General features: G+C 38.9%; 2 protein-coding genes across 3 annotated transcripts in view; one reads left to right on the top strand and one right to left on the bottom strand.

Annotated features, from left to right (window-relative positions):
• The window catches only part of TDRD9 (tudor domain containing 9), a 66,664-nt gene that overhangs the window by 40,248 nt on the left and 1,170 nt on the right, over nucleotides 1-25,246 (bottom strand). For both annotated transcript variants that reach the window (XM_048069836.2, XM_048069837.2), the window contains exons 2-6: nucleotides 8,282-8,388; nucleotides 4,552-4,649; nucleotides 3,933-4,154; nucleotides 2,346-2,468; nucleotides 1,220-1,300 (exon numbers count right to left, since the gene is read on the bottom strand). In XM_048069836.2, the coding sequence (XP_047925793.2) occupies nucleotides 1,220-1,300; nucleotides 2,346-2,468; nucleotides 3,933-4,154; nucleotides 4,552-4,649; nucleotides 8,282-8,388 (631 nt within the window). The remainder of the gene's footprint in view (nucleotides 1-1,219; nucleotides 1,301-2,345; nucleotides 2,469-3,932; nucleotides 4,155-4,551; nucleotides 4,650-8,281; nucleotides 8,389-25,246) is intronic.
• Nucleotides 20,431-23,694, top strand: RD3L (RD3 like). Its single transcript, XM_013183089.3, has 3 exons — nucleotides 20,431-20,698; nucleotides 21,253-21,558; nucleotides 22,333-23,694. Exons 2-3 carry the CDS (start codon nucleotides 21,260-21,262, stop codon nucleotides 22,628-22,630), a joined length of 597 nt encoding a protein of 198 aa, XP_013038543.3. The 5' UTR covers nucleotides 20,431-20,698; nucleotides 21,253-21,259; the 3' UTR covers nucleotides 22,631-23,694.

Raw genomic sequence — 25,246 nt, 5'->3', positions numbered from 1 at the left:
ATAATTTTGAGAGATTTAATCAGAATTATGGAGACCAAAAGAAAAAAATCCTTCAGAAACCTTTTAGAGACAAATGTTTTTGAACTGAAAAGATGACAGGACTTGAAGAGATTCCTGCTGTTGACACTAACCAGAAAATCAGCATCGATGGCAAACTTCACAAACTGAGTACAACCAAATTATTGCTGTTCTTGGTAGGCAGAGCCAAGTTCTAAGTAGCACTGAATAGCTTTATGCTAATGTCTCTGAATTCAAAGAGAAGTAGTGAGTTTTCCTATTGGCAATAAAAAGGATAAAAAAATAAAAGATAAGTACACAGACATGTCCTATGCCAACAGGAAGGGCACTCTGAGTGACAGCACACTTGGGAGATTCGAAGACCAAGTTCTGAGTTGGAATCAATGCCGCTGATCATGCAGAAGAACACTGACTCCCTTACATTAGCAACAACAGAGACAGCATATATTCAGATTACCTTTGTTTTTAACAGAACAGTTTGCAGTAAGGCAACAGCTGACTGAAACACTTAAGGGACGTGTACAGTCTCGTAAAAATCCTGCAGTCCCAAACAGAGGCACAGAGATGCTCTAGGTTAGCCTAACTCTACCACCTTCTGCATTTAAATTTCTTACAGTTCACAAGTCTGTCCCTTTGAGACCACAAAGACTGAATGCATCATAAATCTCTGCAAATCGTTTTTGTAAAAAGAACGTTTCCTAGCAGACAAAGATCTCAGCCATGTTATACTACCAGTTCTGCCTAGAATTTGCAATACATTTATCTTTTTTTTTTTTTTTTTTTTTTTTTTTTTACTATTTTTAGGAATATGTTGTTCCACTTACAACAAACAACCTTAACCATTCCAGAAGTTCAGAGTTAATGCTACCATATTTAACTAAGAATAAGCACTGCCCTCAATATCCAGTACAGAACTCCAGTTAAAAAGACATCTTGCATTTTTCTAGCCTTAAGCAGACTTCAGAAGCTAATGCATTTTAACATGAGAGGAAAAAAAAGTCTCTCAGAACACATTATACTGGCCAGGAAAAAAAATGCCCTTTAGCTTACTTGCTTATGAAGACTAGCAAACTGAATAATATTTTAGTTAAAAATAATGACAAATATTAAAGCAAACTCTTTAAAACCTTACCCTTTGTAAATCATAAACATGTAACAATTTATTCTTGCAAGAAACTACCAGAACATGCTTTGAACCTACCTTTACAGACTGTGAATTTGTATGCAATAGTTTACGGACTACCAAGAGCAAGAAATCCATTTCTTCTGTACGCTCATGCACCTGGAAGACATGCACCATTTCATTTTTTACAGGTTTTCATTAGGTCATGCTCTTCTTTTTGATAATCTCTTCCTTTGCTGCTTATTTTTATGTTTCATGCATTTTTGTAACTTGGGACAATACATTTTCATAGCAGAAAATGCATCTTTTAAGATTAAGGAATTTAATCACATTTTAAATCTCAACACAGCAGTTCAGATGACTGCCACATCCTTTTTAAAAATTCATATAACACTGTTACGTCATATAAATTGTAGCATAATGACTAGAAAACCAGTGATGGGCTCTAGATTTGACAGTAACAGCTAAAGTGATACCAAGGATGGGTAACTAAATTGTACCGGAAGGATCACAAATGATCCAAGCAGGGAATATATCTGCTTGTCTACCAGCTGAGCAGATCAAAGATTCCTCTTGTTCCGTATGGCTGCTAGCCACGAGCAAAATACAGAACTACTCTCTAAAACGTTATTTTCTGTCCAATTCTCCATACATCCTAGCATCTGACTTTTTTGGCTGCTTCTTGCACAGTTCAAGAAAGACTTCCACTCAACATTATTGATGATGAACATATCCCTTTCTTGAATTGCTACAGTTTACATAAAATTAATAGCAGCTTTTTTTTCCCAGAGCTCGACCTTCAAAACGTCTACATTCATCCCTGTTTTTCAGGTCATCCTTGAAGAACAAAGCCTCTTTCTAAAGGCACTGAAAGCCAAGAGAGAAAAGTGGCCTCTTCCTCATACGCCTAGTTGAGCACATTCTTGAAATCCAGGCAGTAGATTTGAGAAGTCATTTCAAGGCGCTCACACTGATCTCTAAACAATCCCCAAAATCCTCCACAAACCCTCAGTTCTAAGCTTCAATGGTCAAAGAACAACAAGAAAATAGTTTTTCAAGAACCATTAGTTTAGGAAACTTACACAAACCACCTTTACTCATTTGTAAAGGTACCTATCTGTGTTTTTCTTTCTTTAGCACAATAAGAAAGACAAAAGGTAAGAATTTTCTTAAATTGAGATTAAGTTTATTTCCACCAACTTACCTCATCAATGAAAATGTGCGTGAACTCAGTTAGGCTTTTGGCATAAACTGCTTTCTGAAGAAGGATCCCAGCTGTCATGTAGAGCAACCGCGTCTCCTTTGTGGCAACCTTCTCTAAACCTACCTAACACATTGAGAAAAAATAATATAGAAGTGAACATATATTCAATTTATTTCCAGGAATATGGATCTCAAAGAACTCCAAACTGAAATATGGTGCAAAGTCATCAGAATTATTCGCTTAAGCTTAGAAACACACTTGTGTAGAGGTTTTTACAACACCCAGAACAAGTTAACTTAGAAACCAATTTTCTCTAGGAAAAATAAAAAAATCTCAGACATTTATAAAATAAAGGATAAAAATTTCAGTTGGTCTAGCTACAGGCTTTAGCCTGAAAATAATTCTTTACAGGCTTTTAAAGGCACATACATGAATCTTTCTACTAATATCCTCAACTGCTGTGTAGAGAAGTACAGGCCTGGTACACTAGCAGAAGCCTTGAGAAGCAGAGACATGGGATGTGGCACAGAAGAAAGCTGGCACAGGAGGAGAGCAGATGAGGCAAAGTTTTGGCACTGCAGACCTCATGCTATAAACAACTCAGTAATGGTCAGTTAGTGCAGTTAAAAAAACAGATCTGAACTTGTACAAAACGTTTTTTTTTTTTTAAATGGGTAACAGAACAAAGAGAGTATCTAACATAGGTAAATGGCACCATATATAGTAAATTCTGTTGTAACCTGGAGCTGTGAACCAATGCAAAAAAGGAGGTGATCATTGCACGTTAGCAAGCATGACCCTAAGTGGATGGAAGAAGGATGAAAAAAGAAAGAACGAAGAAGTGAGGAAGAAGAAACCATCAAGATGAGTATCCCAACAAAGGACTCTCAGAAACAGACAGCTCACCATAAACATCCTCTCCAGGGCCAATACCTGTGCAAACCCACCAGCCTAAGTACCCAGGGAAGCTAAGTCCAGAGGCAGCTATTGTCAAAGTACCATCAGAAACAATGACCACAGCATTTTATTGCAGTTACTGACCATTAAAGCACCAGTATTTGTGCCGAAATTTGACAGCAAGTTTATAAATGGAGGGATAGAACAGCTGAGTCGGGCAAAGGGAAAGGTGGAGGTAGATTTAAATGAAAAACTAGTTCGGGTTTCTGAAATAAAGAAACTACGACAGGACATTCGTGAAATAATGCATGCAAGTTTTGTCATAGCTAACGGTAAACATAATAAAGTTAAGCAAATCAAGTGCGTTAATTTGGGATTTTAACAGAATGACAGAATGTAGCTCTCCTACAACAATTCCAGTGATTTATGATACAGATGCCTCCCATTACCAGAACACAGACAATGAAATATTTTTGCTGGAGTCTAACTAGCATTTCCATTTCTTTAACTTTAAAAGCTTAAACATTTATCAATGTTTAACAGCAGACATCTAAAACCCTGCAATTCCATTTTAAAAGCACATTTCAGAACATTTCTTCAGTGTGCTACATATAATTAAAGGTAACCAGAAAGAAGATAAGGTGCTCCTTTTTTCCTTATTTGTAAATACGATTTGAAATTTTCTTATACCTGGTAGCCTACAAATCCACCCAGTGTCCATGATCGTTCCTTGCTAATCCATCTGGCGATGCTGCTGGCACCAATTTTCCGAGGCTGGGTAACAGCAATATTGCAGTAGATAGATCGCTGAGTGCAATAATCCAAAACATATTGTGGAAGCTGTGTGCTCTTACCACTGCCAGTTGCTCCTTGTATAATCACAACTGAATTGCTTTCTATCAGAGACAGTATCTGAAAATTTTTCATGAAAACTCGTAAGTCTATGAAAACACTTAAAAACAGATTTCAAACAGATTTGAATTATCAATAGCTTTCAGTGGCATAACAAGCCTCTAAAATATTACGCCTTATTTCTATAATCTCTTAGGCATTAGCAAATCACAGAAAAGAACATGTGCGCACACTCACCTTTATATACTTTACATACACATCTATAAAAACTGTAATAGTAATGTTCCTTCCTGAAAGGATTTTTGTGCAATGAACAAAGCCTCTCCTACAATGCTTAAAACATGAACAGTAAGTAGTTCTCCCCTCCCCTTTGAAGAAACAAAGAGAAACCAATTGAAACAACAAACACACAACTTTTAGCGTTATTCCATAATGAGAGAAAGTACAATGAGATTACCTCTTCCTTGTGTCTGGCTATAGGCATATCAGGATATTTATAGTCAGTTACTGGCACAGAATTCCCAACACTTGGCTCACACTTTGGTAGTGCAGTATCTAGTCAGAAAAATAACCAAGAATAAGTTTTTACAATACAGAAAGAGAAAGATGAGCAGGGGAATACAAACACTGTATTTGAAAAACTAACTTTTACAAAGTTTAAGTCACATACGTATGGGTATTAATAGAAATAATAGTTTTCAGTATTAACAGCCTGGAGAGATTTTCTGTGTTAAAACAACTGCTGTTTTACTGGCAGCTGCTCTGGAAGAACTGTGTATAAACCAAGATCAGTGTCAAGGATATATACAGTTCTGTAATTCTCTCTGCTTTCCTCTTACCTCAAAACCCGGCATTTTTGCACAGTTTGTATTACAAGTGCAAAATCCACCCATGTTCCTGAAAATTTATTTTTTAATCATACTGAAGAAAACGTGCCTTATTCGTGTACCCATCTTTATGTGTGACCACTTTTTCTACCTCTTAGCAATTAAACATCATTAAGAATCTCTATAACCTTTCAATGTGACACCACTGCCAAGAGAATGCAAAACGTAGTTAGCCACAGTTAATAAAGGACAAGATTTTACAGTAGTACCATGATTTTCTGCTCAGAAGTCAGCTGTCAGTCAGACTGTGAAAAATAAAACAGCAACTGATCAGGTGACAAGGGAGGTGTAGAATAGGAAAACCAGTGAAAAACTGGTTTTCCCATTTTTGCAAGTTACAGTTAAACAAATTGACTAGAAAAACACCATACTGAAATTAAAAGAGGAATTGTTACATATTTCAAATGGCTTTCACCAGGTGCAATAATGAACGTTACTAACCTATTTGCATTCAAATAGATGGAGTTTAAGACTTCACTTTTTTGAGTCATTTTTTATGTAATACACACAGTAGTGGGAATGAAATGCAGTATTCTTTTTACAAAGGAACTAGATATCGTTAAATAAATAAAGGCCACAGCCTAAATACTTGACTGCTCAGTTAGAGCTTCCTTTCTTAGGAAGGCTTAGTAATAATCTTGCACAGCAGTGAAGCGGAAGCCAGCAGAATCATTTCTGCTGAATGTAGTGAACCTGAATGTGCTCCAACCTCCCAAAATGTTGTTGAATATCAAAGAATACAAAGTGAATTATTCCCACGTTAAAACACCACAAAGCCCCAAAACCTGGGCAGTTAAGACACTTTGATAAAACACTAAAAAAAAAAACCAAAAACAGAATATTCTCCAACAAGATAGACTTTTAACCTCGATTCTGTATAATGCAACAACAGCTATAGGTGATCGTTGCACGGCTATTTACTTAGCACTAACAAACACATACTAAAGCAAACTTAGTATTTTGCAGGGATGATGATTTTAAGTGTCCTTTTTAAAAGAGACTTTCAGTAAAGATTTTTCATATATATCCCCAGAAAATTCATATATAGCATTCTGTCACAGCAACACTGTACAATGGATGACTGGCTTCCCTCTGGCACAAACATGTCACTTCTGAGACATCAGTAACTCTGCAGGATTTGACCAATGCTGGAAGAAATCTCAATCTGCTAGGGAAAAGATCCCGGTGCCAGCACAATCCTGCTAAAGCAGCATTGCCTTCCCACCTCTGTCAGGTTTTCCATCTCACAGTCAGTACGTGCAGTCAGTGCTGTAAGGACTTACAATACCCAGATTTGAAAAACTGTTTTTTGCAGGATACCAAAAGTAGGAAAATGCCCCCTATATGTGAAAACTACACATAGCTCTGTAAGGTATCCCCTCTGCACAACATCCTGTGACCCCACTGAGTCAACGGGGCATAGAGTTCTTTGACTCAGCCAGCCAGCGCAATGTGTTAGGGAGGAACTACTGCTGGATGTTCTCCTTTGTTCAACTAACTGTAAAGCATTTTCTGTTACATGATCACACCAACTTCCTTTTCACAGCAGTATTATTTCTACTATGCTCTGTAGAAGCTAAAATCCCAAGCACACTTCCCTGACAATCTTAGTTTTCCCAACAGAGAAGCAGATAAGGCATCTCTATTTGTCCTCTCAGTTTAACAGCACATGCTCTTCAAAAAACATCGGAAAGCACAGGCTTTAAACTCAATGAACTTCATAAAACCCACCAACGGTTTCAGTAACTCTGCAAGATTTAAAATAGGCTGTCCCTTCCCACCCAAGCTAGGAACAAATCTGCAGTTAGAACAGCAACTTGGGAAGAAACAACAGAAGGGGGACCAACTCTGTGAAACCTTCAGAGCAAATCATCTTCTGATTTCCACAATGCACAGATTATTTCTTGACTACGTTTGGACTGGACGTTGCTACAGGGGTAAGGCCTGGTCCAGATAAATCCTTGATCACTTGTGACAATTCTTGTGCTTAAATGGAACATGGACTTTCAGACAGACAGGGCTGAGAGTTACACGCGGGTTTGGTGCTCTTACAATCTGCACGATCAACTGCATGAATCCACATGAAAGCAAGAATGAATATTTTAAGTTCTAAATGTCAAGGAGAAACATTTTATGGTAGGCCAAAAGAAAATAGGTATTTATAAAAATAACATACCAGGGTGACTGTGCAGAAATATTTCCTAACAAGAATGCATTACAACTGTTTCTTTCACAGAAATACTGCAAGGATCGATTCCATTCACGATCAAGCAGGCCACCAGCACTGTTAGCCCATCTTAGGCACACGTCTTATTTAATAGCTGAAAGTAGTAACTGATTTATGGCATTTCCCTAAATTAATCAAAATGACTAACTTTTAAGAGTTAAACAGGAAAAGCACATGAAAAACTAGAGAATACTGTGTTACTGATCTACAACACCCTACACCTCTTTCAATCCCCTTATTTTGCATTTTCAATGCCTCCTGGTCTCCCACAAACGTTACACCACCTGAAGTGGACCAGAGACAGCCAGCATGCTGGGGCTGGGACCTACGGTCAGATGCGCTGCACGGGCTGGACAGGCCAACTGCACCTACTGAGCCTCAGCTGATGGCAAGCCAAACAAACGGCTGCAGGATCCACCCGAGTTCCAGAGGTCACGTACTTTGCAGAAGCATGGAAGGATAATAATGTCTTGAAAACGTTTCCATTTTCCAAATGTTGGGAAATCATTGATAAAAAATTACAGAGAATGACATGCCGAACAGACAAACTACGAGTGTCCTTTCCTTGGGAAATCAGCTACATTAACAAATTTGGAAATTAAGAAGCACAGTTACAGTTTGAAGCTAAGTTGTCCTGACAACTGAGTCAGCCTCATATTGCTTTTACCAGAGCTCCTAGGAAAGAGGTGCAATCAAATTTCTCTCTAAAGACAAACAAAGCAACAATCAAGTACACACAGAAATAACATGGAGACAAAAATGGGAAAAGAGAACAAAAAGAGACACACTGAGTCCAGAGTGTTGTTTTTCTTGCAGATACATTTCTATCTAACATATCTACATTTTTCAACACAATAAACCAGATGTATGCGCATGTATCTATGCATCAGCATTATGCACTGTTGATCCCAGAAAATAAATTATTTTTTAACACTGTGCCTTACACAAACAAATGTACATACACAGCATTAAACAAACAGGAAAGATGCAGTTAGGTTTCACAGTTTTATCTGGGCGAAGAAGACAGGAAAAGGACAGGTAAACCTGTGTTTAGAATAGGAAATTTTTTTTACCTGGTTTATAGACACACTGATCATTTCCAAACACATCAAGCTTTTGTGCCTCCACTTGTCTGTATTTTTCAGCATATTCAGTTCCACCTCTCTCTGTGCTAGGCAACCTAAAGAAATAAGAAGTGACAATTCAATACATGCTTCCTCATCCAGTAGTTACAGATCTCTATGGGAGTAACAGCATTACACAAGTTCAGAGATGCTGTATCATGCAGTACCTACTTCAACAAACTTCAGAGATTAATTTTGTCCTTGCAGTTAGGATTATTAGCCTGAGGAAAGTGCCATATTAAATCTCGTTGTTTGGATTCCAAAGAACTACACTCCCAAAGTATCATCCTCTAAGTTTTCAATAGCCAGGAAGTTGTCTCCTAATGAAAGTCTAAAATTTCTTTTGAACAAAGATTAAACAGACTGCTTTCACAAGTTCTTGATACAATACAATTGAGAAAATACACATTATCCTTGCGTGAATCCTTAGAGACAACAGAGGTGGAGAAGAGCAAACAATCTCCTCGCTACTTCAAGGAAAATAACTTTTGTCTTTGAACCAAGATTTGTTGGTGGTCAGGAAACAAGCTAACATGATCACTCAGAGAACTTCATACAAAATCACAGTTATGTCATTACACATAAGAGTGAAAATCTATCCATGACCCAGTAGAATGGAGTAAAAAAATCTATTTAAACAGTATGAAGAAAGACACTTGGATTTCACTAGAGAATAAAGCAGCACACATACAATAATTGTATTTAAAAACATATCCTAAATGAATGTAAGTATTGTAGAGTTGCAGACACAAAAATGTCAGAACTATGGTTTTGCACCTTAATTTAAGCTCTGGGCCCTGAGCAAGCTTTTGCTATGTACTAAATAGCAAATCTGTTTGTCTGCGGCTTTGAGACATTTTATAACTGGACAAAAGCCTCTATTTCTTGACCTGAATATGAATATCAGGTTGCCCAGAGAAGCTGTGGATGCCCCATGTGTTCAAGGCCAGGCTGAATGGAGCCCCAGGCAACCTGATCTAGTGGTTGGTATCCCTGCACGTGGCAGGGGGTTGGAACTGGGTGATCTCTAAGGTCCCTTCCAACTCAAGCTATTCTGTGATTAAGCAAGATTGACCTCAAAAGCAATTAAACTGGGAACAGCAAGAGATTTTTAACAAGGCATGCTCTCACACATTTCTCATCATACATTAATTCACAAAGTCTTGGTAACACAAGTGCCCACCTCCTCTGATACGGCAAACACTGGACTAGCCTGGCTCTGCCAGAGATGATTCACTCGGATCAGTCATTATTTCCTCCTACAGAAAGCACCACGTGTGTATCACCACACTGCTGTCAACAAAATGTGAGAGGAACAACAAAGAAGCCTTCACAACGGCTTCATATCCTATTTTAACAATATTTTGAGTGCAGAATTAAGTCAATGTTTCCCCAGCTCTTGAATATCTCAACACAGGGTTCAAAAGGATTGCGTGCAGAACCGCAATTGCCACAGGAGAAACAGCTGCCCATGTGCAGAGAGCAGCCTACAGCAGGGTTACCGCCCGAACCCTTCCCAAATAGCAGGCCTCCATCTCAGGAATGATTTCAAGGAGTTCATACACATCCTGTCAGCCCACCTCTTAAGTAGGTTATTCCACTGAATATATATTAAACACAAATTAAATAAAATACAATGAAGTTGTACGTGAAGCATTCAGCAGCTGAAAATACCATAATTAAATCTGACCATGCAGTCTCGGTTTGGCACCACTGCACGCAGAGATTTTAGTGATGTAGCCAATTATTTTTGTTTCCCTGTGACTGCAGCCTCACTGAGCGCGCTGGACGCACAAAAATAAACCTGATTATGCAGTAAATGCAAATTGTCCTTGAGTCATCCACAACAACAACAAAGCAGTGATTTAGACAGTAAGCATGGCCATGAAAGAGTGGGTATGAATTGTCAAAAGAAGCCCAAGCAACCGCAAGGAAACTGCTTCACCTAAAAGCTTCTGCTGAGAGGGTGCAGCCATGGGGGAGAAGGACAGGTCTGTGCTCCTCGTCTCCTGTAAAGGCCTTGCAGAGGCACAACATGTAAGCTGCAGATGAAGTCAGTTAACAAACCCTGTTTTATATATTACCAGGTATATTCAAATGAGCACCCCTGGAAATGAAGTATTAAGCACTTCAAAAATGGGCTCCCAGCAGTACATGCTCCTGACCTTTACCTGAGTGACTCCAGGAGAACGAGGACAGCGTGACCTCAGTGATTTAAGGGGATGAATTACTTTTTTGTGTGCATATTTGAGTATTTTCTTTCAGATGTGATGTTTTCTGTATTCAGAAAGCAGCATGCAGTAAATAAACCTGAGGCTATGCAATGAATGAAGAAAATATTTAATAGCCACTCATTAAGAATGAACATTGCTCACTCTTTGCAGTGAACCAGGCTACAGTCTTGAGGAAAATCATATGTAATTGGGAAATTGCATATGGGCATATGAAATGAGCAAACAACCTTCATTACATCAGTTCTCCATGTTTTAATGCTGAACTTTGCAGCTTTAATAAAATAAAAAGCTTACAAAAGAATGTTTTTTTAAGCAAATTGAAAAAGAAATTCCTTCTGAAGCCTCTGGCGCTCTCATAGGTCAACAACATAACCCTTCGGCGCAGCCATTAATAACCCAGCATCAGGAGGCATCATCCTATACATGGACAAACAAAAAAGGATGGAGTACTTTTCTGATGAGCTTCAACAAGAATTTGCTGACAGCTGAGGAATGACAAGATGCAGAAAATTCAGATCCATTCCATGCAAGAAGAGGACAAGGCTAATGAAAGGACTTGTCAAGATTCCCCTGTGAAGATGCCTGCCCAATAAACCAGTTCTCTCTTCCCCGCTTCTATTCCCTCCGGCACAGTGAGAGCCTGCATTTCAGCATACCTGCCCTATTATAGGGCATATTCCTTAGGCCTTCCAGGTTCCAGCCTCAGCAATCAGCTACTTTAAGAGTCCCCCGGGTCTTTTAATCCCCTACATAAATTACAATATAGGCAAACAAAACTTTTCAGCTGCATATATGAATTCATAATTGTAACAAATTAAGAGGCAGTAAGAAGTATTTCTTGACTCTAACATGATTATTGAAAAAAAATTAAGTCATTATTTCAATTTAAAGAAAACCAGGAGATGAGATGTTCTGTTTTTTTTCCCTTCCCCCTTATTAAAAAAATGAGGGGGCTGGGAGGAAGAGGGTTGATCTTCCTCAAATCCAGAGCACATTTCATCCTCAGCAGCAGCCAGATTTCTGCAGCTGAACCTGCAGGAAACGTATGACATTAGAACTCATCACCCTACATGGACAGAGGCTGATAAAATGATAAACCACTGACACCATCGTCAATCAGTAATGTCACTGCCATCAAGTTAACTCATCAAGTCCTAACCGCTGCAGAACATAACACGTCAGCTACTTATAAAGTTGTACACAACTCAGGACCTACCTGCTCGGTTCTGCAAAACACTCCCAGAAGGAGCAGACACAGCAACTTCGAGTCTGAGTGGCAGTGGCTAGAAGAAGGCTTCTCTATACAGAGAAAGAGGCAATATATAGCACAACTCCTTTTGTAGGAGAATTATTATTGTTACAAGATGATGGAATACTTTCCTTGTTCTTTAGCATGTAATTTAACCAATATACCCTTTTTCCCAAGTGTGACTGATCTTTGCACATGTGACTACTAAAACTAAGTTTGAAGATGCGATTGGGAGAATTTTTTTTAATATTTTATTTGGGCTTAACAGTCAAATCAGTGTCACGACAAACTTAAATGCAGCTGCCACTTCAGGGGAATTATTAGAAGGGAAACAGTTTAACACCAGAAATCATTGACACGTCCAATTCTAAATGCTCTCAAATCCACAGAGGGATTTAGATATTAAGATATTTCCTTAAATAACTTCAAGTAGAGAAAGGTCTTCCTTTTCTTCAAGCTACAGAGTGACCTCTATTAAGTCAACCAGGCCATCACACCAGCACACACTCAGTAATCTTAATATCTGAACATCAGCTGAAGTATTAAACCAACCACTTTTGTATACGCTCATTTCTCAAAACCAGAATCAATCGCCAACCCTCAATCACAACTGACAGGTGATTTATTTGGCTCTTCACAACAACATATGCTAAAGTGCCAATACATGCACTGAACACAGTTAATGTCTCTAGAAGAGATATTTGGAAAACAAACAAACAAACCAGCTTTTTAAATGTAGAGAAACAGACAGGATTATTCCCTGAAGAACACTGCCAACTCGACAAACCTGGTCGTATAAAGAAAATATTCCAATATGTAATGTCACTCTGAAGATTAAGATGGCTGCAGAGACAATAAAGAGGAATTTCAGGTTATTTTCTATTAGCTATTTAATTTGGGGATAGAAACTCCTATCAGAGCTATACAACCTGAAATGTATTTGTATTGCAGAGACAAACAACTGAAAAAAAAAAAAAAGCTAAAAAACCCAACGCATTCTATGACAGTGTTCTTAAAAATACTTGTACCTGTCCTTTCTGTTCATTTATATTCTGCCTCATTTGCCATGGAAGTCTCTGTTCACAGGGGACTGGAGGTGAATGTAAAACCAGTGTCACTCATTTCCCAGATCAGAAGAGGACTGCCCTAAGTCGTGCCTTCTATCATACGCAAGTCGTCCACCCTCTTAGAGAACTTTGGGAGATGGAGGAAAACCACTTGAAAAGCCCCTTAGCTGTATGGCATACGGAGGAATATTTTGCTGTACAATTTTAGTACAATATATACAGTAGACTATTTCAAAGTCTGTTCTCTGAAACTAAAATAATATGACACTTTACATAACGGAACATTTGCCATGACAGTAAATAACCTTCCAGGGGCTTTACTGAAGGACATACTAAAAATGGCTCTCCTTGTAACTGGCAGTGGGCATTCTGGACTTTTAGAAGACTGGTCTTACCTGCAGAAATAGCCAACTTCAAAAGAAAACGTACTGTCACTCAGAAGCTGTCGTGTTTCAGTCAAAAAAAAAAAAGATTATCATTTGGATTCAGAATAAGTGAAGCTAAACCCTTAAATACTGAAATATGTATTTTACAAAAAAAATTACACGTTTTAAGAATCTACGACTCAATGAGGTGCATGTTTTTTTCCCCCCACACAATAGCGCTGTTCTAAATAGCTGGGTAGCTGAAGCCTTCATATAAAGGCATCTTAAATACCTGACGACTCCTCCTCATAGCAAGCAGTTAGTCAGAATGACTTTTTTCAAACTTGAACTAGCTGGAGAGGGAGGGAGAGAGGGAGCACTCTAAAACTGTTCTGCAAAATCCCCCAAAATTCCACGGGAAACATTTGAATAGACTATGCAAGCTCAACATTTCAAAAAATCTTTGTTCTTTGTCAGAGTAATAGCTCTGTGAGACCTCCTGTCTTCTACCTCATCCACAGTTAAAATCCAAGAATAGTAACAACCATAGACACTGGGATGAAACACCCCTAATCCTCAAGTTTACAGATCTGAGGTTTTTATTATTTTTTTTATTTTTGCCAGCGGGGGACAGTGGGAAGAACTGCTGGGCTTCGTAGAACTGGCCTTTTTGCTGGAGGTGAGCTGTTTTAGGAGTTCCTCTCTCTGCAGAAAGCTCAAGTAGGGCTGTGCAGAAGATGGCAACACTTACCTGTGGCTGATGGTGGCAAGCCACACATCCAAACCTCTCTCCACCTCTCAGTCAGACCCAGAAATTAGCGTTCTAGTTAGTTATGAGTTAGAAGTAAAGATGGGTGTTCACATCAACCTAAATTGAAAACACAGTGACTATCAGGCATTCCTTCTGATCCCTTAGCAATACCCACAAAGCACTTGTACTCCTTGAAACTTCAGAATTCATCCCCTCCCCTGTAAGCATAAAGAGAAGGAACTTGGCCAAATAGCCAAAAAATCCTCAAAACAATTAAAAAAATGAACAATCTGGTGTAAACCAGCTAAAAGCTCTGAATTACAATGGAATTAAGAGTTTACAAATTAAAAAGTGCCCACAAAGTATCAAATGCAGGATGCCCTCGATTTCTAACTAATGCCTGTAACTCCCCTGCCTATCAGTGAAGTGTCACCAGCACCAGACATGAACGCTACAGGAAGTGTGACTGGAAGAAATCAGCTTCAAGCATGCCCTGGTTATATTCACCACAGGAATGGCAGTACAGTGATAGCTAACACAACTCTGTCAGCTAACGCCGTTAAAAGGGAATTATTACTGTTGTTAGCTGTCACAGCTTGTGGCAAGTTTTGTTCATAGTTGTTAACAAGTGAAAGCCATCCAATGCTGTCTGTAAGATCTGAGGAGGTAGACTCACCATCTGTCTGCAGCCTGAAACAGCTCCAGTGAGTTGTTCTGCCGTATCAAAGAAAAACACACTGCAAAGTTGATCATTAAATCCAAGGAGTGGGACAGCTTATAAATGGAAGCACATCGTCTTACCTGCTAGCTACAGAGAGCTACAAAACTGAAATCTCTTTTCTCAGGTGACCAGTAGTATTGGCGGTAACCCTCATACATAACTTGAAGCACCAACCCCTCACAACATCTGACAGATGACAAACCACAGCATGTGACTATAAACTACAAACAAATATGGAGCACACACCACTACACGAAGTTGTTAAAACCTTAGCTAGCTAGCAGTGGTTACAACCTGCTATCAATACTTTTGGACAAACAAGACTATTGATGACAATTTTTTGGTGTGCTATTATGAGTCTCTCATTCGTAGAGAACTGTAAGGCAGTTCAAAAGTGAGGCCCAGCTCCATGGCACACTGAGTCAGGTGAGCTAAGCTGTGTGCAGGGTCAGTAACTTCTCAAACTGGCTTTCTGTCAAAGAACACTGTTGTGTACCACACAACTCAACCACCGCAAATCAGTACTGAAGTTGTAGTTCATACAGACGAGCACAGTAGTAACTCCAGGTTTAAGTAGACTGCTTTTATTTCAGTACTGGACCAGCTTTTCAGTTTAGGAAGTTCCTTTATGTATGTGATGTTAAGACGCACAGAAGGATTAAAGCCTTCCTTCCTGCACTGAAAGCTAACTTGGATTTGCACCTTCTCCTCCCAAGACAAAGTGGAAAAGTTTCACTAGTTCCCAGAATATGGTTACAGATCAATACTCTTCTCAAGAAAACACTACACTGGAAGAACAGCTGCTCCCTAGAGAACTTTCCTTCTTCCTGAGAATTTCAGATTTTGCAAGAATGTTTTGAGAATGCACTTTCCACATTACATGACTACAACAAATCCTTTATTACAGTAGCACTGAAAGGTCATAAACAGAAAACTTACTTAACCACACGCCAGTGCAAATATCCAAGTTTACTGTGCTAAAGAGATTAGCTTACTTAGTTCTTTACATAAGCTTTCTAAAGCTTCTGGAAAGCATCAGACAGAATAAAATGAACATCTGCTGTCACCTCTTTTTAGCTAAGAAATATTACCTTGCCATAAACAGTTCCATCTTCTGAAGTAGCTGCTATCTAGGTTAGTCAGGAACTCACGATGCCAGACTCCACTGTTCACTTACTAAGTTGTAAGAACCCACCCCATTTTTTCCCATGCTATCACTTAGCCTTGAAGAAGCGTCCTGTAAACATCCACAAAAGCTCTTCACCTTTATTCTTCAAGTACTCCTCTGGAGTTATGCTTTGCTATTGTCTCACAGTCAAACTCCAGGTACATTCAGCACCCTCAGAACATGCTGTGTATCCATGGTAAGTATTAGCTATTTAAATCCATGTTGTCTGTTGCACTTGCATCACCAAGTGCACGCAACTATTCTTGCCCTGTTGTCATGCTGTGCCTTTAATATGGAGCCAAGGGCTCCTAGTTGATAACATAATTTGGAAGAGACCCGACAAAGAAAGTCAGAGATTTTAACCTTGAAGAACTTTAAAAGCAAACAATCCTCCTACTTAAGTGCTAAATAACTGCAGTCACATACCAGATATTTGATTCTAGAATATCTTACTCCAGGTTCCCCTCCAACTGTGAGAGCAAACAGAAGGAGACAAAAAAGAAACTCCCAGAACAGATGCTGGACACCAGGCATTATGAGGTTGAACATGAGAGCAATGGACTGGGCTTCCATGCCTTCACACCAAGCCACACACGACAACCAACCATTTATAAACGGTGATGTTTGTCACAGCACACGCTGGGCATGTGCCATCAGGACTAAAGATACCCAGGACACAACCCTTGTCATGGATGTGGAGCTGTCTTCGGAGGAATTCTTGACAGATGACCTCTACTGATACCACACTAGACTGACACTCCCTTCTCCCCTTCTGAATTACAGGCTGCAAATATGTTTACTGAAGCCACTAAGGAAAAAAAGTTTCAACATTAATCTATTCTAGAGTAATTTCAGGTAAATTATGCTTGCTTACTTTGTGTACGTAACTATGGAAATGCAAGTCAAGCTACCTCAACGATTCCTCTCTCCTGTATTTGTAAACCAAATGCCATGGAACTAACACAGCTAGAAGACATGAAGAAATCAAACGCATCCACCATAACCCATAAAAAATCCACCACAAAGCAGCCACTACAACAGAGATGGGTTTCAGCTGTTCTGTCATTTCACATGCAGTTGTCTTCACACCTCTAGTGGTGCTAAAGCTTAAGGGTCTTACATATGTGCCCTGTCACAGAAATCTGTTTTAGACTGCCTAGCTCTATTCAGCCATCCTCAAGATGAAGCATTTATTCTTCATATGGTCGGACGGCACAGGAGACACACGTCAAGCCACCTAGCTGTGGTCAGAGCTTCACCTCAAGCCTCCATTTCTACAGAGAATTTAGGAAAAGGCTCCCAAGAAGCGTGGAAGTATTCAGCACACACAGCAGGAGTAACCTGCGCTGGAAACCATACGCACAGCACAATATGATCATTTAGTGATTGCTTATTTCTTGCAAATCCATAAGCATTCTGTCCTCTCAAGAAAGAAGAAAAATGAGAAGTCCTTCTTCTCTCCACCTCACCCAACATCTCCACAAACTAGGTACACAGACTCCTAGTCAGCTGCCTATGTAAGGAACATCTGTGTAAACCACTAGATTTTACAGTTAGGTCAAAAAGTAGTAAGTTTGATTTGGACCTCCTCTTTACTTGAGATAGGTGAAGAACAGTGAGTATAGCAGGAAGAGGAACACATTAAGGTTTTGGAATAAATTTTTTTGGTGCCAGAAAGTCCACAGGATAGATGTAAGCAGCCACCGAGCTTTTCAAGAAAGTCTGTTTTCTAGAAAGCCATTTCAAAATAAAAAGAAATAACCTGTGTCTTACATAGGGCTGCTAGAAAAGAGATACCATTTTACCCACTGACTGCCTCCCTTATTTCCTCAATTGCCCATTTAATTTTCAATTAACTTGTGCTCTTTTAAGACTATTCCTTTGGAACAGGGCTCTTCGCTGACGAACCTGGGACCTGTCACAGCAAGCAAGGAAGGACTACCAAAGCTGTCTGAGATGATTCATGAAAGGAAACCTGCACTTTGGCTCCAGCAATTGTTGCTGCTCCCTCAGTTCAATTTGAGAACAACATCAGAAGACAACCATTTTTCTGTAGCAGGTTTTTAGGCTCGTCTTAAGAACAAGTCTAAGAAATACATGTATGAACAACCAATCTGATTTACCAGCACACGAGGAGATACTGTTCACTGCAATTCAAAAAAAAAGCTACAGAAATGGATGCTTTAGGAATTCATTACATTCTTTGCCTAGGAAAGTAAGAAAAATATAATAAGGAGGTTGAAGGAAAGCAAGATTTAAAGAATCTTCAGCTGTCATTTTCTATTTTTCTATTTTTTTTCTATTTTTCTATTTTATTAGTCATTTTTCTATTCACAGACCATTAGGGCTAGTTTACACAAAATGTATCAATTAGTTAACAACTGCTCTGCTTCAATGGCAGAGTAAATTTTGGTTTATTAACAAATGAAAAATTACTCATCATTATGTAACTAATGTTACGGTCTCTCTCTAGTACTATGATGTGTTTTAGCCTCTACTACCAGCACAGGAAGATTCAGAAAAGGGAAAACAAAGGCAAGAAACTCAGAACCTAAATCACTCTTAGAAACACAGCATCCCTGAATTTACAGACTGAAGTGCAAGATTGCCACAGGAATGTCAAGGAAACCACACCATTTTCCCCCAGTAATAAGTCAAAGAATGTGTATTTACAAGAAAACAAACACTGAAGGTAAGTCGTAATGACTTCACACCATTTGTATTTTTATTATAGATGCGCCTAAAAATTAGTGGGAGGAATCAAAATATAGATTTGCCCCAGACTGAGACGTAACAGCTGTAGCTACCACTAAGACCACTCATTAACACCTTCAGGGAACAGACCCACTATCTGCTGAAGTCAAGCTGCAACTTCCATCTGGATACAGCACTGCAAAACTCTGGTACACTGCGGGTTAGACGGAATGAAGTTCCAGTTCCCAGTGTCAGACTCGCACAAACAGCCATATCGTCCCAAATGCAGATCTGAAACACGTACAGAACTAGAAGCAATAAGATTGTCAGTGTTAGTGTTCCCCTTCCAATGAAAAGGTAAGCATCGTTCTCAGTATCCAGACTCGCAAAATTTCACGGTATAACCGAAGATTAGGTGAAAAAACAAAACCAGAACAACAAAACCCACTGTTGTAGCTTTCTCATTTCATTAATTTGCACACCTTCGAGCACACATCTTCTTAATTTGCACAGACACTACAGTGGTTTTCCACTGTACAGCATTTTTTTCTCCACTGTATCAAATTGGAAAGTAAGCGGTGACATGGTAACTGTGCTGTAAAGGAGGTGGCAAGGAACATTTTAATTTCATCTGAAAATCTGTCAGGACAGTTCTGTCATCATAAACCTAGCTCCCTTCATTTTTCATAGTACCACATACAATGCAATGTGAAAACCTTCCACTTGAAGAGGATTAATGCTGACATCTGAATTTTTCCAATGTATAAGGAATATCAGCTTTAATAACAGCCCCACACGTCATCCTTTATGTTGTATGACATCTAGAACAAATTTACAGAAGCCTTGTTCTTCCAACGGTTCCACACACCAGTGGAGACAAAAAAGTAGGACCGAAAAATACTTACAGGAGCAAAGCTAGCCATTCTAACAAGGAAGACAAGGAGGGAAGGCACTTAATATACCATGCCTATCATTTAGATTAATAGGAAGAGACCAGAGAACTGGAACGGAAAATGGTTGCTTCAGCGACCTTTATTGCGTGCAATGCCATCCCTGGAAATTAATCTTAAAAACAGATATGCTCAAAACACTCATCAAGGGAAGAAGGAAAAGGCAACTGACAGCCAGTTGAGAGAGAAGCGAAGTCTATGGTAAGGCTTTAAATTCTGGGCTTTTTACATCAGTTTGACCTCAATTTGCATTTCCTTCTCATTCCATTCCTTTAATTAGATTAGTGCGTCTTTCATGGCACACCGTAGGTGTTACAGACTGGCTTCTTTAAACACATTTGAAATGTTAATTAAAAATGCTAACAGCTATGTTACGCACGGTAACGAAAAAGTGTAGTACCATGAGATCGATGAAATTCATCTGGAAGAAGCATTTAATATAGCGACCAAAATCCTGAGCAACCGTCAAATAGCTCTGTTCTGTCGGCACTCAGCGAACAAAGGCTTGAGATGCTCCATACTGGAGGAAGCCTATTCTTAGCCGCTCAGAAGTGACAGTACAACAGCCTGCTCCCCCCTCTAAGGGGAGAAAGTCTTCCAGCATCTCACTGGCCTGAAAGTTTAGGTTGATGATAAAAGCAACAGAGCTATTTTTAGCACTCTACAGGCATAAAAATACAGCTCTAAACTGCGACCTACAGCTATGCACAGCCAAGCATCACAGCATCCGACAGCCTTAACTTCAGCCAGAAGCGCGTCTGGAGTTGCTCCAGACAATCATTATTCATCTCACGGCCACCAATACCTTCAGATGGATTTAGCAACAAGCATTTGAAATTGTTACTTTTTTTTTTTTAAATTGCTGCCATCGGCAGAACTCAATCCAAAGGTAGGAAATCTTAATGGACTTTGTAGAAAGTGTTTGAGAGACCATGTTAGGTTAAATGGATTACTGCTGCTGTCTGTCTGGTATAGAGGATGAGAAAGAACCTTAAAAGCAAAAAAACTTAGAACTGTGATGTTCAGTACTGAAAGTCATTTTTCTACGCACAGTTTGAGTAAATAAAGAAAAAAACTTGTTTTCTTCCACCAGTAGTAACAGCCTGGAACAGGATATGCTAGAATAAGAGACTCACCTGAAGCAACACTGGTCAGACAACTGCAAAGGTAATTTATGTTATTTCCTTCTGATTGGTATGCTTGTGTCTGCATGATTGGTAACTAAATGCAATTTAAAAGTCTATTCCACCAGATTTTTGTTTCCAGAGGTTACATCAATAAGAATTTATGTAAAAATACAAAGTGACACAGAAGTTTTAAGCTGGACTTGTACGGAGTTGCAGCACTTAACTTTATCTATTTATTTTTTTAAACTTGCAAGAATTACTTCAATTTTTTTAATAATTTTTAACTACCTCGTATGCTCTCAAGAAAAAAACATGAAGTAATTTCAAGATAAATATGCACTTACAACTCTGAAGCTTACAGCATTTGAAAGTGTTAACTTGAAAAACAGATGTAAAATATAAAATGTAAGGCCTGTCAGATTTAATTACGGCTTGCCGATTATTATCGCTTCTTATATTGTAGTGCAAGAAATTTTACCATCATAAGTAAAGTTTCCTTTAAACAGTCAGCAGCTTAAAAGGAAGTCTGTAGGTATAAACACTACCGGTCTGACAGAAATAAGCAAAATACATTGTTTTATTTTTTCCTCACAGCTTAAAAATGCCACTTTTTGGCTGGATGAAATGGTCAAAGAACGATTCCTACAAATCCACAAGGTATCCTGGATCAGAACTAGTTACCAAAACCTTGCTGAGGGAGCTGAAATGGCACCTGAAAGAGCGTGAAAGATTAGTGCAAGAGATTGAAAATGAACAGAAAGTCCAGAAACCTGGCACAGATTACAGCTGGCTGAAGAACTACCAAAATCCTCAAGCAACAATTCCAGCCACGGAGCAGCGGCAGCTGGAAGTCCTCTGTTCTCAAATCCAGCCCTGCCAAACTGGAACCATCCTCAGCAGGTAACTACTCCTACTCCTCTAGCCTTGAGTACTGGAGCGTAAATAAATTATTTCTTCTATCTTTTCTACCCAAGCTTATGCATGGCTCTGATCCTTCTTCCAGTGTAACAATGACCATCTACTTGAATGTATTTTATAGATGTTTCACAAACTACACCTGTGCTTTATTATGTTGTACAGGTGAAGTTTTTCTTTTTGAATATCGGGATTTTCCTGGTTTAATCCTAAACAAGGGAAGTCTTGCATGCTTAAAAATGTGACCTGTCAATACTTTCTTTTTTTCCTGTTAATTATCCCCGATACTAAATCGTAACCGACTACAATTCAATTGTAAATTGGTTACAGTCTACTAAATATGAAACGTTGGGGGGAATTACCATGTAAAATTCTCCTATACTCATATTTTAAATATATTTTCTAGGGGCATGTAGAAATGACAGAAGAAGCCCATGTGCCTTTTAAAGCCCAGAATATACCTAAGGGCAAAGTCAGTTTAAATCAAGTTACCCAGATGGAGAAGGAAAAGAAAAAAAAGAAAAAGCATACTGAATAACAACAACCCTCATAATAGTTGGACCGCTTCCAGTGCATTGTTAGAGCTCTCTTCCTCTTGTAATCTTTTGGGGGAGGCGTGTGGGGAAATGTGGTAGCAAGGAGTAAATGACACCAGAACACAGTCATTTCCTCCTCCTTCCCCTTCCCTCAAAAGATGAGCAAGGAAACAGAAGAGTTGTCAGCCCCAATGATTAGATTTCAATTCTTGTTTGTTTCTAGATTTCGTGAAGTTTTGGCAGAAAACGATGTTTTACCTTGGGAAATAGTCTACATATTCAAGCAAGTTTTAAAAGATTTCCTTACTACCATTGAGAGAGAAAACCAACAAGAGCAACTGGCAGACGTATGGAATACAAATTGCTCTGAACATTGCAGCCTGCGTGGAGACAGTTCTAACAAATCAGACAAAGATGAAATCCCCACCGTTTCAAGTTATGTCGACAAAAACACGCAAAGCACGTTTCCCACTTTCTCTGATAGAATCTGGAACCTTCCATACTACTACCCATCAAGTTGAGTGGGTTTGTGTTTCTTTCAAAAAGTTGTGTAGTGTTTGTCTTCCTTTGTTGTGATTGCCATCCACAAACATAGGAATAGAAAATGTGACACGCTCCCTTTTTATACAAGTTCAGAAATCCAAGTCCTTGGTTATAGCTAGCGTGCATTATACAAACTTTAAGTATGAACCCTCCTCCTATCTTCATTGTTCCTTTAAAATGTTGTGTTTGAAGGCACCTTTTAACAAAAAACATAACTGCTGCTGATAAAGCACTGAGGTGTTTTCCTTTTAGCACACAGGTAGACAGATATAGATGTATAAACAAGAAAAGACCATGTTCCGTATTTTGAAATAGCACCACTCCACAAAGCATTAGGCACAAACTACTGTTATTTGTCACACAGCTTTTAGGCTCTGTGGGAACTTTATACTGTGTAAGACTTAATATAGTATCAGTTGTACCAAATAAACTGGTAAATACCTTTTGGAGCTGAACAGTTATTTCTCAACTTCAAGAATAAGTTCTAAAATGAAAGCAAGGTAAAATGTGTGTAAAAAATATGATACATCTCTGTAACAGCAAAAGATATTCAACAGATTATTGCAAAAGCAAGAGGTGATCTTTTCAAATTTTCAGTTGCCATTATTATGAACACACAATGATAAATAAAGTCTTACAAGACTGATCAGACACACAGTAGTTATGGTCACAGCAGACAACTAGAGCAGAAAGTCAGTGAAAACGCAGGCCACAACTCTTCTCCACCTAAGAATGAATTCACTTGCAATGCAATATAAATTGGTTTTAAGAAGCCTTTGGAAAATTCACAGATCTTGAGAACATTTCACACAGGAGAGTGGAATACCAGATACAAAGGAGGCAAAACAATCAAAACTCTTGCATAAAGCTAGCTAACAAACTACTACAAGGCTAGAGTTTATCAGTTCCTACAGGTTTAGCATAATTAAAAAATACAGCTCATCACCAAGAGTAATTGGTCCCCCCACCTCCCATAAGCAAAATATGTAAAGCTTCGTATGTATGTGCAAACTCAGACCTGCACTCAGAGCTGGCATAAACTCTGTCCACCTTTTGCTTAGCTGTTGGCTTAAAAATAAATCAAAGAAGTGTTCATTTCAACTTAATCTGCTCTATCAATACTGAATAAAATTTATCCCATTCTTTTCATGCAGTTCTAAAACAAGCCAGAAGTGGATCCCTGCACATGGACAGGGATGGCCTGAAAGTATTTTCTCAACAACAAAGCTCCCTCAAACAGTTAAACTTCAGGTATTTTTCTATAGGCAAGAAGGTAAATTACTGAGCACATCAAAGACATCAGCAGAATTAGTATTACACTGAGAATGAATATCTGCAACGCAGGCTTTGGAAAATATTTTTTTATTTAGTCAAGCGTTCAGGATCCCAGCAATGGTAATTCACATAAAGAGAAGTTTTTTAAAACATGCACCTTCACAACTTTTTATTGGAAAACAGGAGAAAAGCCCCACAAATTTAGCTTCCAAATCTTAGTTTATGGAAAATGATAAGGCAGTAAACATGTAGGGCTCACTTAGCTTCGTGATCATCAAAACAGGGAGGCTGCAGGTAAGGGTGTGTGTGTGGGTGTGTGTGTCAAAAGCACAGTGACCACTGATACAGCTTCTCCATTGTTCATACATTTCACTTTAATACAAGCAAATGCAGACTTCCAGTTCCAGAAACGAAGACCACCACTAAAACATGCTAAAAGGCAGTTACTGAATAATAACAAAATATCTAGGCATCACAGTCAATTATTTCCCAGCCCAATGCTAAGCAAAAGCACAGAAAGTCTTGCATACTTTCACACACCTTTTACTGATTAAACATACACTAGGCTACTATATCCAATTGTAGCAGCAACAAATGGGAGAAGAGGAGAGAAACCAAACTGGAAACTGGAGGTGGCACAGGAAAAAATTATCCAAAGTTTGAAGAAACGTGGTCCACTAACAACTTACTTTGTCAATTTATCTTTTAAATACAGAATCGAGAGGTAATTTTACAGAATATGAATATTTTCACCAGACTGAAGTGCAAGTGTACTATTTAGTTAAATAGCAGAGAAAAGCAGAGAAAAGCATAGAAAGAATAAAGGCAGAAAGAACAGGAAGACAAGCTCGAGAAGTTAGACGTATTCTAAAGAAATCTGTTTGGCTTATGCCACAAAGAAAACCTGCACCTCAGCCAGCTAAGGCAAACTTTCCTGGAATTTTGCTTACGCCCTAGATTTCAACTCAATCAGCAGTATCATTAGAGTAGGCCAGTCATCGCTTCCCTGCTGACAGTCACTGCCTGAGAACACAAGCGTTTAAGTGCTTTTTACTTAGGGTCTACACGATTTGCATGAGGCAATGTGGAACTGCGATTCCTCACGCTAACCCTGCTGATACTTTTGCCCTCAGCAGGCAGCTAACACAAACCATTCCACTGCCAGAAAGGTGAGTGGCAATAATATCAAAGAGCACCAATGTTTCCCACCTGCGCAACTGGTGGGCAGAACAAACAGCCTGTGATGCTTTTAGCCAAATGAAATGGCTACAAAAAAAGGGCTAACTTGGAGACAGCTGGACCTATGACAGGCAAGTTAA

The sequence above is a fragment of the Anser cygnoides genome, chromosome 5 (assembly GCF_040182565.1).
Source record: "Anser cygnoides isolate HZ-2024a breed goose chromosome 5, Taihu_goose_T2T_genome, whole genome shotgun sequence".
Lineage (NCBI taxonomy): Eukaryota > Metazoa > Chordata > Aves > Anseriformes > Anatidae > Anser > Anser cygnoides.
The sequence above is the reverse complement of the archived record's forward strand: the minus strand, read 5'-3'. Positions and strand labels throughout refer to the sequence as shown.